Source organism: Meriones unguiculatus, chromosome 4, assembly GCF_030254825.1.
Source record: "Meriones unguiculatus strain TT.TT164.6M chromosome 4, Bangor_MerUng_6.1, whole genome shotgun sequence".
In the NCBI taxonomy this organism is placed as follows: domain Eukaryota; kingdom Metazoa; phylum Chordata; class Mammalia; order Rodentia; family Muridae; genus Meriones; species Meriones unguiculatus.
The window spans coordinates 61,172,150-61,190,343 of record NC_083352.1 but is presented as its reverse complement, the minus strand read 5'-3'; the positions used below and the strand labels follow the sequence as shown (position 1 = coordinate 61,190,343).

At 41.8% G+C, this 18,194-nt stretch overlaps 1 protein-coding gene across 5 annotated transcripts in view; it reads left to right on the top strand.

The window, feature by feature from the left end:
* Positions 1-18,194, top strand: part of Psd3 (pleckstrin and Sec7 domain containing 3) — a 475,055-nt gene that overhangs the window by 52,112 nt on the left and 404,749 nt on the right. For 2 of the 5 annotated variants that reach the window (XM_060381871.1, XM_060381870.1), the window contains exon 1: positions 4,652-4,780. The exons of the other annotated variants lie outside the window; for them this stretch is intronic. In XM_060381871.1, the coding sequence (XP_060237854.1) occupies positions 4,760-4,780 (21 nt within the window). In that variant the 5' untranslated portion in view covers positions 4,652-4,759. Of the gene's footprint in view, positions 1-4,651; positions 4,781-18,194 lie in introns of those variants that run through there. 5 annotated transcript variants of the gene reach the window in all.

The window sequence follows — 18,194 nt, the reverse complement described above, 5'->3', positions numbered from 1 at the left end:
ACCAGTCTTTCAGAATCATCACCTTTGAACATATGACCAAAAGTGAACACTTTTAACAAACTCCTTTGTTCCCATCTGATCTAAGCCAGCTCTACCTACTACTGGGCTTGTCTCAATAGCCTCCTAATTCACCTCCCTGCTTCTAGCACATCCCACAGGGGAATCCTGGAAGGAAAAAGAAAGAAATCAGACCACACTGTTCCTTTACATGAAATATTCCGGGGGAAATTAAAATCCTAGACCCTCAAAACAGGCTGTGAGATCCCTCCCATCAGGCCTACTCTGTCTTAGCTCTGGGTGTGCTGATAGGTTTGCTGTGCTGAGCCGCCAGGGAAGAGCTCAGGAGTTCAGCATTTAGTTACACATTTGCATGACTTTCATCCCTCACCTGCCTTAGACCCTTATTCAGATTTCACCTGCTCAGTGAATTCTTCCATGAAAATTCTTTGCACCTACCAACCCACTATCCCAGACCCCAAACTTCCTACTATTTCATTGTTTAATTTTCTTCTAAAGACAGCATTATGAAGCATTCCAAATACTTATTTATTTTCTGTTTCCTCAAGTGTCTTAGACTGTAATCCCCTGGAGATATTTTGTGTTCTGCTATAGTCAGTTAAGTGTACCTAGCACATAATAAATGCTTAATAACTATCACAAGACTGGGTGAAAGAATAGCTATCCGTATAGGGGATAATAAAAAAAATAAGTGGAGGCTAGATGTGTTAGTGCACATCTGTAATCATAGACTCACTAGCTGAAGGAAGAGAATGCCAAGTTTGATATAACCTGAGTATATGGCAAGACCACGCCTTTAACAAAGCATACATATTATTACTGTTTTTCTTACCATACTTAGCCTAAATTACTTGAGTCATAGGGAAAGGTGAGTTGGGTATGCTTGCCACTTCAGACCTAACCTTTTTGAATTCCACAAGTCAGGCAGTATCTCTTCTCCTATTTCTTGGATTCACCTGAGCACACGACCCACATTTTTTAATTTTGTTCCTTATTTCTCGTTCCTCTTATCCATCCAGCATTCCCTGCACATTGGCCAGATTTGTGGTGAATTTTGCTCAGACATATCCTCTCAGTATCATTTTGGGCTCTTGAAATTCAAGCACAACACAATTTTAGGTACTATTGAACGGTTACTCCTTGACATGAACAACTTCATGTCAGCACTTACTTGTTGAAGCACCATTATGGACGGGTGTGGGATCAGGGGGTAGAAATGCCACAGCAAACCCTTCCTCTGTGAATTGTCCGTGTGCAGTTGGCGTGTGATTCGTCGGGTATCCCATCTCTACACAGAAGCATGTAAAGAAGGTCTTCGGATGCCATAGACCAATATTGTATGCAATTAGCAACAAACTCCTCTTTCTTTAAATGTATCCTCTAAGAGTCTTGGGTTATTTTTAACAATCCAAAATAAACAAACAAACAAAATAAAGAAGACTGAACTATAGACCAAAATGAGCAAATGTTTAAATGTCTTACATTTATTACACAAATCAGTTCACACTTATGAACTGTCGAAACCTATAACAGAGAAAATAAAAATATGCCAGTAAGTTGTGTCTGAATGCTGAGGTTCATATGTACATGCAACCTTTCACATTTAGTTTTTTCTGTGCATTCCTTTCTTTACTTAAATAAGTTAGTTACCTTGGCTTCACCTGGGATAAGGACCTTGTCTTATGGCTCTTGGAGAGAGAAAATATCTATAACTTTGGCATTCATGTGTGAAGTATTCAGACTTACTTGGTTCAAGACTGTTTTGTTTCGTCTTAGATTAATACCCTCTGATTCTAACTGAATTCTAATTTGAATACATCACTTGATTCAAATTTTATATATTTTCCTTTTGAGGTTAAATATACACACAGAACAGTGAACAGCTCTTCAGTATAAAATTTAATGTTTTGATTAATATGACATCACCCAAGTAGAATATTTGCATACTTCTAGTTAGTTCCCTTCATTTCTCATTAAGAAAAAAAGAACATTTCCACTAATCACTGCATATGAAAACTTTGAAACCCTATGAAAGAAACTTGATAGGTCTTCCAAAATCTGACATCATACCATCATCACACATATTTTTCCTAATGATGGATATGAAGATAGAACTCCTCTAAAAGCTAAATAAATGATAATAATATAGGTGTAGATAATAGGATTCCTTTGGGTATGACAAAATATTCTAAAAGTAACTCGGATGACATTTGCACTTTTCTGCTAATAAAGTAAAAATTACTGAATCGTGAGTTTTAAGTGGGTCAGTTTTGTGGCATATAAATTAGGTCTCAATGAAGCTATTAAAAAAAATCATTCCACAGTGATAATCAAGAATACGTACACAGCTGGGTCAGGGCACTTGAGAAGCAGAGGCAGGCAGGTTTTTATGAGTTTGAGGTCTGGTGTACATAGTGAGTTCCAGGCCAGCAAGAACTACACAGTCAGAAAAAAAAAATAGCCAAAGCACATGGGGAAAAAATATTTTCAAAATATTTAAGAAAGTCCCTTAATAGGGGTAGTTAATAAAAACATTATGTAATTTTCCTGGATTTAGCAGCCTTGAGGAATTTGTATTGATTTTCATTTTTATTTTTCAACCTAAATACTCACTCCCATTACAAGAATGTATTTTCCAGAATCTGGGCTTTTCACCCTGAGACATAGTAAGGATTCAATATGTGTGTGTTAACACCGCAGGGCAGAACCTCACCCTTCCCAGTTCTCCGTGTCTTCCTCGCGGCTTGTTTTCTCTTTCCTTCCATATCACATATATGAAGTTGGCTCATGGTCCAAGTAATTGGGAGAATACTGCATTGGGTCATCGTACACTAATCCATGCTTTGGGGACCATTGCTGCTTCTCTGGTTCTTCCTTTTGGGGTGACATGAAGATGCTTTGGATTGGAACCAGGGCATTCACTGTATGAAGAGTCTGTATCTGAGACACTTGTTAGCCCTTCTTTCCGCGTTTGTAGCGGTGAATTCTCAGGCACTGAAACCGAGCTTGAGCCCAATAGTGATCCTTTGAACTGGGCTCCTGGGTTCTCTGGGGACTAGACCCAAGTCCCTTAATTAGTAAGCTTATGTAAGTCAAGGTCCACCTTTCAGCATATATGAGGTTCTGTCTGAATTTATGAATTTTGGGTTATTTTTCCAGGTAAAAGCCACAAGGTCAGTAGCCAAGTCTCAGGGTAGCAACTACATTTTTGTATCAGTTCTTAGCCATGATTCTTATCAACACAGTTGTCAGGCTGGGAGGACCAAGGAGGCAGGAACTTAGGACAGGGACACGGGGGCTGCCTCTGAGAGGCCTTTTTCTGTAAGGGTGAAGGGAAGATCCACCGTTGAGTTTATAGCTCTTTAACTGGGCTGCTTCACAACTCATAAACCTGCCCTTACTGCTGGTCTGGGAGGGGGACCCTAAACAGCAGCTGGCTTTCAGACGTTGGAATGATTTACTTCCCTGCATACTTTCTCATTTTGGTTTCTTTGGTGGTTACTACAGACTCACTTTGGAGATAGAGATGAGTCAGTCAAGAAAAGTAGGTGTTTCACTCGGCTTTCCTGCTTCCTGCTTTGGGGTCCAGATAAGCAGTTAAGTTTAGAGACAGTCCACACTGACCTGTGGGCCACCAGGTCCCCTACTCTAAACTTGGTCCTGTTAGTCCCTTTGGCGCTGGTCTCTCTTTTGGTCCTCTTCTACTGGTCACACGGATAAAACAATAGAGCTGCAAGAGAATCACAGGACCCCCATACAACTGTCCAGGTATGATTCCGCCTTCAGGTGTGTGGCTCTGGCAAGCACTGAGCTTGAGAATGTGGAGCCTTCTTCACTTGGCCCTTCTTTAGACTGCTTCCGCTAGTCCTGGCTCTTTGATCTACAGCCTGATAATTGTGTGAACAGGGAACCATGAATAACAATCAGCACAAAGGAAAGTTGCTGGTTGGGACTTGGCCACTGACCTTATAGCTTGTACCTGGAAAACTGGCCACCTACATCCATACAGAACTCCTAGACTGAAACCTACATCCCGAGAAGGGGTGGATCCCAGCTTTTGTTTCCGCTGCAAGGATTAAATGGGGCAGGGATGGAGGGAGAGGCACTTCTGATTGAAACTCCGCGAAGTGACATTTCACTGGCGGGTAGTCCCAGTGACGAGGTGGGGACCAGAAAGCCTGGATCACTGTGAGACCTGTTCCCTTGAGAAGGGGGCCTTTAAGGTCGGGTCCTGGGGACTGGAGTCTCTACGGGGCAGGTGGCCGCGAGCACCCCGGGGCGGGTAGCTGGAGGCTCCGCCCGGGCCCCCGGGCCGTGTCCGCGAGCGCCGCGACCCGAGCAGCCGCGAGGGCGGGCGGGCGGGCGCGCGCGCCCGGGGCCCAGGTGGGACGGCCGGCGCGGCGCTCCCGGAGAGGAACCGCCCGCGAGCGCGCCGCTCACTTTCCCCGGGTGGGAAAAGTGTTGCGGAAGGAGACAAAGCAACAGGCAGCGGAGGGGCCGCTCGGCCGCGCGTCGCCTCCGCCCCCGCCTCCTCCGCCACCGCCTCCGCGGGGCGCCGCCCCCGCCGCCCTCGCCTTGACGTTGCCGGGGGCCGGCCCGGGCGCCCGCCGCGGGCTCGGTCGCTGCCGCCGGGTGCGCGCCGCCGCCGGCCGTCCCGGGGCGCGCAACAAAGAGCTGCCGCCGGCCCCCGCGCGCCCAGCCCGCCGCCCCGCCACCCGGCCCCCCGCGCGGGCGATGGAAGATGGAAGGAAGAGACGCCGCGGTGAGCTCGCCATCCCACCCGGGCCGGGCCGGGGGTGTGGAGTCTGTCACGGCGCCCTACCTGGCCTGGGCTTTCCTTTGCTCTGCCGCATCAGGCTTCCCGGGCCACTTCACTTTGTGCCCTGATAACTATTTTTTTCTCCCCTCTTTCTTTGTGCTTGTTAGGGGACCCAAGAGGACCAACTTTTTGTTGTTAAGGTTTCGGGTTTTTAATTCATTCCTCTGCCTTGCAAACCTCATTTGGGGAGGGAAAAAAAGCCCCGAGAGCTCCTTCTTGCCTGACGATCTAAAGGAAGGCATTAAAGAGGACCTAAGGAGCCCATGTTCGTCTGCCAAGTCAGCTCTCAGATTGAGTGACTATCATGTTTCTCTGTCAGAAAGAAAAAAGAAAACCCTTGCATGGAGAAAGCGAACAGACAGGGGGAGAGTGTTCCCTGCCACATTTGCACTAGCTTTCAAAGTGATTGTGTGTCTTACATGTATTTAACTTTTGCCATAGATGTCTTGGCAACTGAGATTATGAAAAAAAAATGTTTCTGAAAGGCTAACAGGTTAGCGGCTGCGTTTACCATGCTGTCAGTTTCCTCAGTAAGAAGTGTTTACTTTTGCCGCTGCTCTGGATGTAGAAGGGGGTTAAACACCCACCAGGCAGAGGATGTAATGGACATTAGGATTCATTTTTCCAGACTCCAGCTCTCCCGACAGTAGTAGCCAGGATTTCCGCTCCAGAGATTTTCTTTAGTGGGTCCAGGTGCAGGTATGGGGAGGAGGGAAATCTGGAAAATCGCTGCAAGAGGGATTTTGGCAATTCATAGTGCAATTCATTATCTGCAATTGAGTATGCACAAAGGATGATGTTGCCAAGCACATCGGCCTGTGAGTAAGGCAGGATCTGTGAGCTCTCTAGGAGCCTGCTTTCTGTTAGTAGGGACCCTGAGTAGGTTTTCTGCAGGACCCTGAAGAAGCTGGGAGGCTTACAGAGTTGAAGCCCTAGCCCTTGAAGGCCTGGAGTTGGTTGGCTTTTGTTACGATGTAAGGGAGAGGATGTTCCCTGCTGAGAGAGAGCAAATACCTTTCTACCCTCTCCTCACAATAAATGCTTTTTCAGCTTTGCTTAGAGTATTTACAGATTCCCTGTAGAAGTTCTGGAGTGTTTTGTCATACATTATTCATAAACTAAGTCACCAGGGTTATAATAGGTTAATCCCCCTCTTAAGTGGTGCAGAGGTGATACTGTGAAAATCAAAATGTGTATGTATTTTGGCTTTAAGACTGCCTTCTTTGAGGACTATTGGGATAATGCCATTTGGCAATTATGAAAAGATGATATTTGGGGGTTTGGGTTGGATTAAAAGGTGAGTAAAACATGGTGATCATTCTCAGTTTTGTCTGCAATGTATTCAGACTTGATTAAGCTTTAGATTCAAGAGAAAAATGTAATCAAAGCCTGTGCTTTAGTATGTGAGATATGGTTATATAAGGTGTGTGTGTGTGTGTGTGTGTGTGTGTGTGTGTGGGTGTGTGTGTGTGTGTGTGTGTGTGTGTGTGGTCTAGCTTAAGCTGAATCTCATTTGCTCCAAGTGTTCTCCACCATGTTCATCCAGGACCATGCACAGAGGTCTTTGGTTTTCTTCCAGAGTTTTTGATATTTTAAAATAGTGCAAATATTGAACCCATGCCTGATGTATGCAATGCTAGAGGTTAGCTGTGTCCCTACACACGTATCTCCTGTGTTCCCAGTTAAACCAACCTTGATTTATTTATGAGAGTACTAATGAAATTCTCTAGATTTCATACTCGGATACTGGGTGACATTCTCCAGAGCATTAATTCTCAGTGCTCATGTCTTGACATGTCTTGTATTATTTGTGATATTGTATGTATATTCAGAAATGAAATTGTGCTGTTTTTCTAAGTACCATTCTCTGTTTCTGAGTTCACGACCATCTTCCAAAGTTCCAAATACTGTTATTTGTCATGACTGAGTTTACAGCAGAGGAAAGGATAATTTGAAGTGTGTAGTTGACAAATTATTCTAAAACCCAGATTATCATGCCTTGTTGGAAAATAAGGTGTAACTCATAACATTAATAATGAGTCCTTGCTTTGGCTATCTTATTTACACAAAAATAACACATGTCCTTGCAGTATTTGTTTGCCCTACCAAAAGAACGTTTTTTTTTTGTTTTTTTTTTTGTTTTTGTTTTTTTTTTGCTGTGCCCAGAAGGTCAACAAACTGGAATCCAGTTGGTGTTGCCAAACAGACAAGGACTTTGTTGAAACTCCAGGGCACAGAGGTGGTGCCTGTGATCTAAGGAGGCACCAGCTCTTCTCTTTTTCCATGGCAGAGTCAGACCTTGACCAGGGCAGCCAGGTTTTTGTTTGTTTGTTTGACTTCATTAGTGACAAACAACTGTCTTGTTTGAAATACTCTCACTTCATGACTCTAAGTCAGTGAGATATTTCAAATGTACTTGCTTCTGAGTTTGAAGTGAGTGGAAGCATCTCATTTTGACCCAAGGCTGGGACAGTTTCTTTTTTGTATATTGTACAAGTGTGCAGTGAGTTTGTGTAGATGCATGTATTTATATGCATGTATAGGTGCTGGGTCTTAGGGGCTATCTACTTTTGGTGCAGTCTCTCATTGGTGAGGAGCATGCTGCTTTATTCTGTATTGGCTGGCTAGTGAAGCATTCTGTCTCTGCTTCCCCAGTGCTGGGGTTACATGTGTGTGACTTTTGTACACTTACCTTCATGCAGGTCATCTGAGAGGCAGACTTGCTTTTATGTTTCAAACCCTACCTTTTAGAAAACGCATTCTTTACAGTGAGATGCTATGGTTAGCTGCTACAGGCACAGCTAATAGCTACTGAATTCTGGCATGGAGAGCCATGAAGTCACTACCGTCACCATCTCCACTTTGGAAATCTTGAAAAATTTAATTGCTCAGGATTCCACAGCTAATAAAGCTGTGAAGCAAATATTCAAACTCAAGCAGTCTAATTTTCTTAATCCCTCTTTCCTGTGTCCTCAGAGTTAGCACTGTGTGTGCAGAAACAGGTTTTGAATCTAAAAGTCCATGACTAATTCATCAGACTAACTCATCAACAGATCTATTGGCTTAAACAGCAGCACTAGGATTACTTGGCTCATGAGATAGAACTGGTATAATTTCTTGTCCAGAGCACATTAAAGAGTTCCCTATAGTCATACATAATTAAAATAAAAATAAAGCAGATTAACAATTTGAGGTTGAATGCAAGGCTCACTTATTTTAATTTCTAATTATAACACCTCAGAGAAGCATCTAGACATTTCTGCCACAGTGGTGTTGACACAGAGGAGACTGCTTTTCCTTGTTATTTCTTCCCAGGAACTGGTACTCAGAGCTCATTGAGAATGTGTCTGAAACAATAAGAGGGGGCCAGGGAACCAGCAGAGGGCATTCATAAGAGCAGGCCACAGCTGCTCCCTGCTTGTCTGGCCTTCTGTTCTCGGACCTTTGCTAAGAGAAAGTGAACTGTAGAGATGAAGCAGCTTGGCTCTTTCTGTGGCTGTTGGTCAGTGCACATGGGAAACAGAGCATGTTCAAAAGCTGTGTAGCTTTCTTTGCTTGGCTTTTAGGAGATCATTGGTGAAGCACTAATGGGATTCCTTTTTTGTATGTAAAATTCTACTGGCTCTTTTGGAATTTAGGGCTTTGAAACTTTTATTTTCCAAGAAGCTCCTGGGCATGGTAGATTGAGTCACAGGACATGGAGGAAGGGGATTCCAGGACCGAATGAATGGCACAGACTGTGTGCAGTTAAATGCTTGCTCTCTTTGCCATTATATTGCTTTCTAGCAAATTTACAGTAGAAAATACCATGAAATTGGCGTCAGGCTGTGTGATTTTTCAAGGCTTCTCCTGGAGCCTCCACTTTGTGTGTGCAAGAGCTTTGATTAGTGTATGCTGCTTTCTTGGGTCTGGCGCTTTTCTGCATGAATACTGTAGTTCCCTTTGGACAGATGTTTTTGTTTTACACATTTATTTCTGGTGGCTCCACAGGAACCTCAAAGTTCCTTGCCTGGCCTGCTGACACATATTTCTTCTCAAAAATCTCCATGAGAATACAAAAGAAATAAACAAATAGAAAAGCATTATTGCTTTCTGAGCACTAATATCTTATAGGTAAATTAGGGCAGAAATTAAGGTACATACTATTCATTCATCCATTCATTTATTCATGTAGTCTGTAAACAGGTTTTTCTACTGACCTAAGCTGACCTAAGAGAAGCTGTGAAGAAAATCCAGAGTCCTCAAGCAATTCTTCAGAGAGTCAAACTCTACAATTGGCAAACACTGACATTGCTGTTCCTAAGAACTCAGCTCCTAGGAACATTCGTGGACTCAGTCAAGTTCAACTGATCATCAGCACTCTTTAGCAGAACTTTCTGCACTGTCCTTAACGTCCTGAATCTCTCTTGTTCAGTAGCTTGAGTTTGTACGTGGCTGTGAGTACCTGAAACATGGTTAGTGTCAAGAACTGAATTTTATATTCTATTTTAAAATGTTGCAGTGAATTTATGCGCTCCTAGGTGGCTAATGGCTGTTACGCTGCACAGCAAGGCAGTCAAACAAAAGTGCTTCACAGGATGTCATTTTCTGGCCTGAGCTGACATGTCCCTCTTGGTGCTCTGGCTGCTCTGGGGTAGTTATTGACTAGGCTTTGATAAACTTTGAGAATTGTCTTCACTTACCCCATCATGTCTAATAACCTCAAGTATGGGAAAGTATATGGGAGGGTGATATTTTAATGAAATGAAAGTAAATACATTCACTTAAAATAATGAGAGAAAAAAAACTAATTGCCAGTAGGAGCTATTCAGAGGAAAACAAGAACATATTTTGTAACTAATATCATGTAAATGGGAGAACTCTGGAGCTACTCTAGCTGAGAACTGTCCATTGGTGGAGAGTTGAAGGAAGGATAGAAGGACTCGGAGGGGACAGGAGCTCCACAAGAAGACCAACAGAGACAACTAATCAGGGCCCAGGGGGCTTGAGCAGACTGAAGTACCAATAAAGGACCATACCTGGACTGAACCTAGGCCCCTGCACAGATATAGCCAATGGTCAGCTCGATCCTCACATGGGTTCCCTTGTAAGGGTGTGAGGGCTGACTGTGACATGGACTCTGATGCTTTTCGATCACTTTCCCTGGTGGGGCTGCCCCACCAGGCCATAGGGCAAGAGGATATGCTCAGTCCTAATGTGACTTGATATGATGGGGTGAGTTGGTGGGGGCTCCCTTCTCTGAGGTGTAAAGGAGGGAGGATAGGGAGAAGAGGGTAGGGCTAGGAAGAAAGAAGGGAGGGAGCTTTGACCAGGATGTAAAGTTAATAAATAAAAATAAAAAAATGGATAACATTGTTTTGAGAGCTTAAAGAAGTGATGAAACATTACAGTTAGCTTCTTCTTTTTTTTTTTTTTTTTTTTTTTTTTTTTTTTTTTTTTTAAGGAGTATCAAATACCTTGCCTCAAGTTTTTGTGAATCTGTATAAGCATAGTCATGAAGATTTGGGTGGACAGTGGTAGGTATCAAAACAGTGAAGGTATTTCTTTCTTTCTTTTATTTTTTTATTTAATTTATGTATATGAACACTCTGTTTTCATGCACACCAGAAGAGGCCACCATGTGGGTGCTGGGAATTGAACTCAGGACCACTGGAAGAGCAGCAAGTATTCTTAACTGCTGAGCCATCTCTCAGCCCCCAAAGGTCTTTCTTGAAAAGCATACAGAGCTGTCTTGGAGAGCCAGCAGATAATCAGAGTTCATGAAGACAGCAGGAAAATGCCTGGATGACACACCTGTTGACAAGAAACTTGTCCTGGGATTTATACCTAGAGAACTCATATGGTACACTGATAAGGCCTGGGGAAAAATCTCCGATATTTTGTGTGACAGGTCTAGGAAGTGTATAACTACATTTACAGACTCCAGAGTTGTTCCATAGTGCACTGATTTTGTGTGCAGTATGTCTGACATGAGAAAATTCTCAGGGCCTGAGCCGCTCTTTATTATGGCTTTGGTTTGCATTTCTCTAATGTCTGATAGCATTACCTTTGTTTTCTTATGTATATTGGTCACCTATATATCTTCTTTGGAGAGATAATTGTTCAGGTAGCTTTTGGATTCATGTCTCCTATGTGATATATGATCCATAGGCATATTCTCTCTTTTCATTTTCATTTCTTGTCCTTTGCAATAAATATTCTTTGTCTTGAGCAAAACACCATTCTTTATGCTTGTCTACTTGCTGAAACGAGCAGGCAAATTAAGCGAAATGATTAATGATTGTGTTACTAATTTTTTGGACTTCTTTTTGGTAGAGAAAAGGGTAGAGCTGGGTGTAGTAGAACTCTGGAGGCAGAGGCAGGTGGATCTGTTGGAGTTAGAACTACAGCCTGGTCTACATGGAAGAGTTCATGACAGCCAGGGCTATGGAGTGAGACCTTGTTTTTTGTTTTTTTAAAGATGGATTTAGCCTTTTCCTGTGCTTCTTGGGAAGATTCCAGAACTCTGAAGACTCTGAGATCCATATGTCTACTGAAAGGAAAATTTAAAACCATTTCTCTTGAGGCATATGTATAAAACATAGTGCTTTCTTAGATCAGACAGAAACCTGCATTCTTAAAGAGGACACTGCACCGAGGCAAGCCTGCTTGATCTTTATAGATGCTGTTATTTCATCATCTAAGCAGTGTCTTTCCTGCTTTTCTGTCACAGGACTCTCCCAGCTTTAGATTTCTAGGGGTATCTGCAGATTCTGATTTAGCAGTACTATGAAGGGCCATCCATGTTCTGTGAACATCCTGTATAATTATGAAGATTAGAGTGCTACAAAGTCAGATCTAACTTGGTGACAATAATGACTTTTTAGTGGTGACCTGTAGAGTTTAGTTTCCTTTAGTTGGTATGTTCTCTAGTGACAAACATCCTTCTCTATGGGAGATTACAAGATGTTGATCTAAGTCATGCCTGCTTCTCAGCTGTATTCAGAATGTGTTTAGATACTGCCATTGCTGAATCTCTGGGAGCCTTTTGTGGGTACATGGAGTGCAGTGAACCTAGTGGGGAGAAAAAGGGCATGATAGAGAGCAAAATAGACAGCGTTGTAGGTAACTTCTATGCTTTGATTGTATTGGGTGGAGTCTACTGAAGAACATTCTAAGTGCACAGTCCCAAGAGGAGACTGCCCCCTCACAAAGGAGATTCTGCAGCCACGGGAGGCGGTGCTATGCAGTGGTTGGGTGCAGACCTACATTAATCTGACTCATAGCTTGAATCTGTCACATAGTTGGATCACCTCAGGGCAAATTATTTTGACATCCCTGTGCCTCACTGATTCATGACGTCATTGAGTACCTCACTAACATTTACTGGTTGGGAAAGACTTAGGATTGCATGGAAAAGCCTTAGGAGGACAGTGAATGTGACCTGTGGTGGAAATTATACTTATGTAGGGCTAGATCTACCATTGCCATTTTTAAGGTCACATATCTATTAAGTGGTAAACTGACATTTCTAGTATCTGTCTGTGATTACCTGTAAAAGTGCTATATAGAAATCAGAGGAAAATTTTTAGTACTTTGTGTGCTTTGGCACATAGTAGTCATTTAATAAACATTTGTTCAAGGGCTTATTAAAATTACAGAGACAATTAAATAGGTAAGTACAAGGAGCCTCCCGAGAAGAGATGAACAGTGAAAACACCCTGATGCTTAGCCTTCTCCAACCCTGGAATTGAATTTATAGGGTCAGCATTTCTGGCCTACTCACTTTTTGCTTTGGCCTTAGTGTGGGCTCTTTTGAATTGCAAGTTTGAGGTGTGTCTTGCCTTTCTTGCAAATAGCAGTCTAGAACTGCAAAGATAAGGGTAGCATGGCTGTGAAAGTCCTCACCTTGTTCTCGGCCTCCCGGCAGAATCTTCTGATGGAAGTAGAAAGACCATGAGCTGTGTTAGCCTAGTGTGATAAAACAGTCTTAGAAATCTCTTGCATTCATTCATCCTTTTGATTTTATCTTCTTTTCTTCTCCTCCCATTTCTACCCTTGATTTTGAGAGAGGGTTCCATGTAGCTAGGCTGGCTTTGAACTCCCTATGTAGCTGAAAATGACTTTACTATTTCCCCTCCCTTTGCCAGGATTGTAAGCATGCACTACTGCATGCCATTTACATGGTGCCAGGGATCAAACCCAGGACCGTGCATGCTAGACAAGTACTTTATGAGCTGAACTATGCCCCTAGCCCCACCTTTTCATTCTTGACACATTTCCCCCTACTGTTCTAGTGAGGCTCTTATGTCAATTGATATTCTCTTGCATTACTAAGTCCTGTTTTGGGGAGAACTTTACTAATACATGGCATGATGTTTTAAAACTGGAACTCAAATAAAGATATGTAGCTTATAGATGTAAAAGTCTTAGGGAAAGTAAAGCCAAGATTTTTAAAACATTAGGCCAGTACCTATGTATGTGCTTGAGTCAGTGAAATATGGTTTAATTATAAAATCATATATCAGTAAGATTAGCAGGGGAGCAATAAGTATAATGATAATTTTCTTTCTCAGTCTAGGTAGTTTATATAGGAATATTTGTATCACAAATTTTTATACTTTATAAATATTAGTGGTTTATTTTGCTCCCTTTTAATAATAGCAATTTAAAAATAAAATAATTTATTTTAATAATTTGATATCTTTGGCCTGGAGCCCTCTGTGTAGCTTAGCTATCTAAAAACTCTTGGCAGTCCTCTTGCCTTAACCTTGCTGCTGAGATTATAGGCATTATCACTGTGCTAGCATGGTGTTTTCTTTTTGGGGTGGGTGAGGGATTTATTTGGCTTATATTTCCAGGTCATAGTCCATTATTGAAAGAAGTCAGGGTAGGAACTGAAGCAGAAATCATGTAGGAATGCTTATTGTCTTTTTAAAGCATTCTGTTTTGCATTTATGTTGCCTACATTTAATTATTTGGGGTGATTTTTTTTGTTAAGTCTACACAATTTTAGTAATAACTAAACCATCAAAATTGGGGGACAAACCAAATAGTTTTTTGTAATCTCCACATGGGCAGAATTTCATAAGCTTGCCAGAATGGTGCTGACTTCCTGTGGTTATTAGCAATAATGGGCATCAGCAAGGATGTCTATGTAGTGTCTATTCATCTTTAAGGTGGATAATGGGACCTCCTATATGCACATCACTTTAGAAATAAAAGCAAGCCTATTTTGTACAAAGTAGTATTACTATGATATTACTATTAAGGAAGAGTCCTTAGCACATTCTTTTTAACTTGGTTTTAAAATCACTTTTGTCCTTTTCTTTTATCTAGAAGGTACGTTTAACTTCCTCTGGAAAGTGGCTCACAAAGTCATGACCTAGCATGTTCTTTTACCATGTGTTCTACTGAAGAATAACAGCTTTTTGTTTCGTTTTGTTTTGCACTTGAGTCCAGAAGTTCACTGAAAGTGGGCAACACCCAGATTTTATATATCATTAAAACACAAAGTGCTTGCACCATAAATCATAATTTCCCTTTCATGTGAAGAAATCCAAGTCCATTACTTGGCCTGATGAGTTTCACCTGCCTGAAGGAAGGATGTGTGTAGAACTCCCATTTAAATGTGCTTTGCCTTCTAGGTGCTGAAAGTCATGAGCAGAGGGGAGAACACACAAGATCAGTAGTTCCTGAATAGCCTTGCAATATTGTACGGGTTTTGGCTTATGTCTAGCATGAGGAGAGCAGCCTTTGAAAGAGTGTCAGATAAGGATGTGACGTGATCTGGCCTGTTCTAAGAGTCGCTGTGTCTCATGAGAATACACTGAAGTGGGCAGGGGTAAGGACAGAAATGGACAATCGTATTAAGAAGTGGTTCTTTGAACAATATTTGCTTGGACACATCAAAGAGATAGGCCTTTGACTTTTTTTCTTTCACAACCCCTCACCCCAGTCTCTTTCTTCCTGCAGGTTTTCACCTTATGGCTCAGGTTCTCCTTGACCTTGTGACAATTTTTCTGTCTCAGACCTGCTGGGATTATAAACATGAGCCTCATACCTACAAGAAACTCACTTTTGGGGATTCTTTCCCTGTTTTTCAAAAGAAAGGTCCAGGCTAGAGATAAATATTGTGGAGTTGTCAGATATTTTGACTAGATGAAATACATAAGGAAGTAATTTTTAGTTGGCTCACACCTAAGAGCTGGGCTGCTGGCTCACTTATGGTAGAGAGGTGAGAGAGGAGGAATGATCAGTAGAGGAGGAAAAAAAATGGAGGAAAATCTAGAATTTGTTGTCACAGGAGGAGCCAAGTGAAAACGCTTCAGGGATGGGTCAGGTGCTTCTTAAAAGGTCACGTAAGATGAGGGTCAAGTGCACATTGACTGGAAACAGCAATGAAGAGATCATGGATGAGCTTAATAGCATTTTTGATGGAGCAATGTGAACAAAAATTGATCAGTGAGGGAGGGTGGAAGACAGTAGGGGAAGAGAGAAAGAGAAACATTCATGGGTTTTTTTTTTTGTTGTTGTTTGTTTGTTTTTGCTAGAAAAGGAAGGAGGGGAATGTAGCAGAAAGGAGTGAAAGGAGGTTTTAAAGTTGGAAAAATAACAGCCTTCTTGAGTATTGGTTGGAATGGCAGTGATGAAGAAGAAACAAATGATGCCTCTTGTGGTATTACATTCCCATCCTAAAGAATTTAAAACAACTAAAACCATCCAGCTTGTTTCACAAACACTAATTTTTGTCAATGCAGTCAATTTCTTCACACTCTGGAATTGTTGTATTCTTATCTCTTTTGTCTAAACCTTGATTTTTTCCTGTGTGTTGTTTTTATATGTTCCTGCGGACCTGTGCATTGTGTGCATTTTTGTGCATGTGTGTGTGTTGTGCATGTGTGTGGAGAGCAGCTGTGGATATGAGATATTTTCCTCAATTCTTTTCCACCTTTTTAAAATAAAATATATGTGTGTGTGTGCATGTGTGGCATGAATGTAGCTGCCATGTTGTGCCACATGATGGTCAGAAGACAGCTTGCCATAGTCTGTTTTCTGTTTCTACCATGTGAGTTCTAGGATCACACTTAGTAGTCAGGCTTCATTACAAGTGCTTTTAAACACCGAGCCCTGCCATTGGCCTTCTTCTGTATTTTCACTCAGGTCACCATGCTTACATTGTAGGCATTTTATGGACTGAGACATAATTAGCAGTTGTAAAATAACGGTTTGTGTGTGTGTAGATGTTTGTATATCCTTTCTGTTCATCTTAGTCAGCCAGGGCAGCGTGTGGTCAAATGTCCATGTTGCCTGAGGTAGAGACCTTGGTGTACTCTGTAACTGATTAGTTCTTTCCCTGTCACTTAGAACACAGATTTCCACCAACCTTTCAGCATGCACTGCATCTGGTTTCCTATGAACACAATATTCGCTGTCGCTGTTGCACATACAAAGCCCTGTGTTTTAACAGTCTCAAGGAAACAGATGGGTAATAAGTAATCATTTGAACAGTACAGATGCCTCTAGGTATTGGGGGCTGGCAGCTGCTCCTCAGATGTGGCCGTGGGAATCATGAGGTGAAGATTCTAATCCATTTGCCTGGACTGAGCCATATTCCTAACGAGGTCCCAGCTGGCGGTGCTGGACATCATCTGAGTAAAAAGAGATTGCTAGGCGGTACTTCTTTTCTTTTCTTTTCTTTTTAAATAACTTTATACATTCACTTGTATCCCAGCTGTACCCTCTCCCTCTTTCCTTCCCAATCTTCCCCTCCCTCCCTCATCTCCTCCCTGCCCTCTTCCGAGTCCCCTGAGAGGGGGTGTCCTCCTCTCCTTCCATCTGGCCCTAGCTTATCAGGTATCTTCAAGATGGTTGCAGTGTCCTTATCTGTGGCCTAGCAAGGCTGCTCCTCCCTCAGGGGGGAGGGGAAGCTCATGAGTTCATGTCAGAAACAATTCCTGTCCCCCTTACTAGGGAACCCACTTGGATACTAAGCTACCATGGGCTATGTTTGAGCAAGGGTTGTAGGTTATATCCATGCATGGTCCTTTGTTGGATAAACAGTCTCATAGAAGACCCCTGTGCTCAGATATATTTGGACCTTGTGGGGCTCCCTGTCCCCTCTAGGATATACTAATTCCTCCTTCCTTCATGATTCCCTATACTCTGCTTGGTTATGGGTCTCAGCATCTGCTTTGATACACTGTTAGGTAGAGTCTTTCAGGTGCTTTCTGTGGTAGGCTACTGTCCTGTTACTTGTTTTCTCCTATTTCCAATGTCCATCCCCTTTGACTTTCTAGAAGAGGCAATACTTCTTTCTGGGTTTCTTTCTTATTGGATTTTGTTTCTTTAGTTTCTGTCTGCTGCTTCTCCAACAGGTCCTCGTCTACAGCCTTTGTGACTTAGAGAATGTGTCATTTCAGTGTCTCTGCCTTTCTCTACTGTTCTCTGGCATAAACCTGCAGACATTTAGATGTTTTGCGTAATAATTAGCTGGCTGGAGACTTGGGGCAAGACTCATTTGTATATACAGAAGGCCAGACTTCAGAGTTTATTTAAATCCCAATGCCATTTATTTATTTTTTCTTCCCTTTGGACTTCTGACTACCTCTCTGTGCTTTTGGACTTTAGTCTCTGTGTTGATGCTATTTTCCCATTGAAGTGCTATGGACATCTGAACAGTACAGCTAAATCTCTTCAATAGATGGCTCCGTTGTTGGAGGTCAGTTTGAAGGAGATAGAACAAACCTTTTCCAATGTGCTAATAAAAAGCTTCTCAGGTTCTTTATCACTTTAGCAGTGTCAGTTACATTCCATCCCCAGGAGTGGGCCTTAAAGCCAGGCAGAAAGTGGCAGGTTACACCTGTAACTTTTTAAGACTTATATGCTCTGTTCTTTATGTCCACAGCACATCTGCATGTTTTAGGTGCTAAATGGCCCCAAATGGTTGTTATATGAATGGCATGTGTATAGGTGCAGAGCAATGGCATGTATGAGAAGCACAGGTTTGTTTCTTTCTTTATTATGTCATCCTCCGTGACTGTTAAGTGTGATAAGTGGTTACATATAGAATAGTGAAATTAATATCAGGATGCAACCCCAAACATTAATATTAAAGTCAGCCCTAAAATGTGTTAATTAAAATATGTAAAATAATAAAGTATTAGTTGACTTTAGTAGTAGTTAGCTTTCAGGTGAGGGCAAATTTGCTTAAAATATGTAAAATAATAAAGTATTTTAAGCAAATTTGCTTAAAATATGTAAAATAATTTGCTTAAAATATGTAAAATATGTAAAAAATTTGCTTAAAATATGTAAAATAATAAAGTATTTTAAGCAAATTTGCTTAAAATATGTAAAATAATAAAGTATTAGTTGA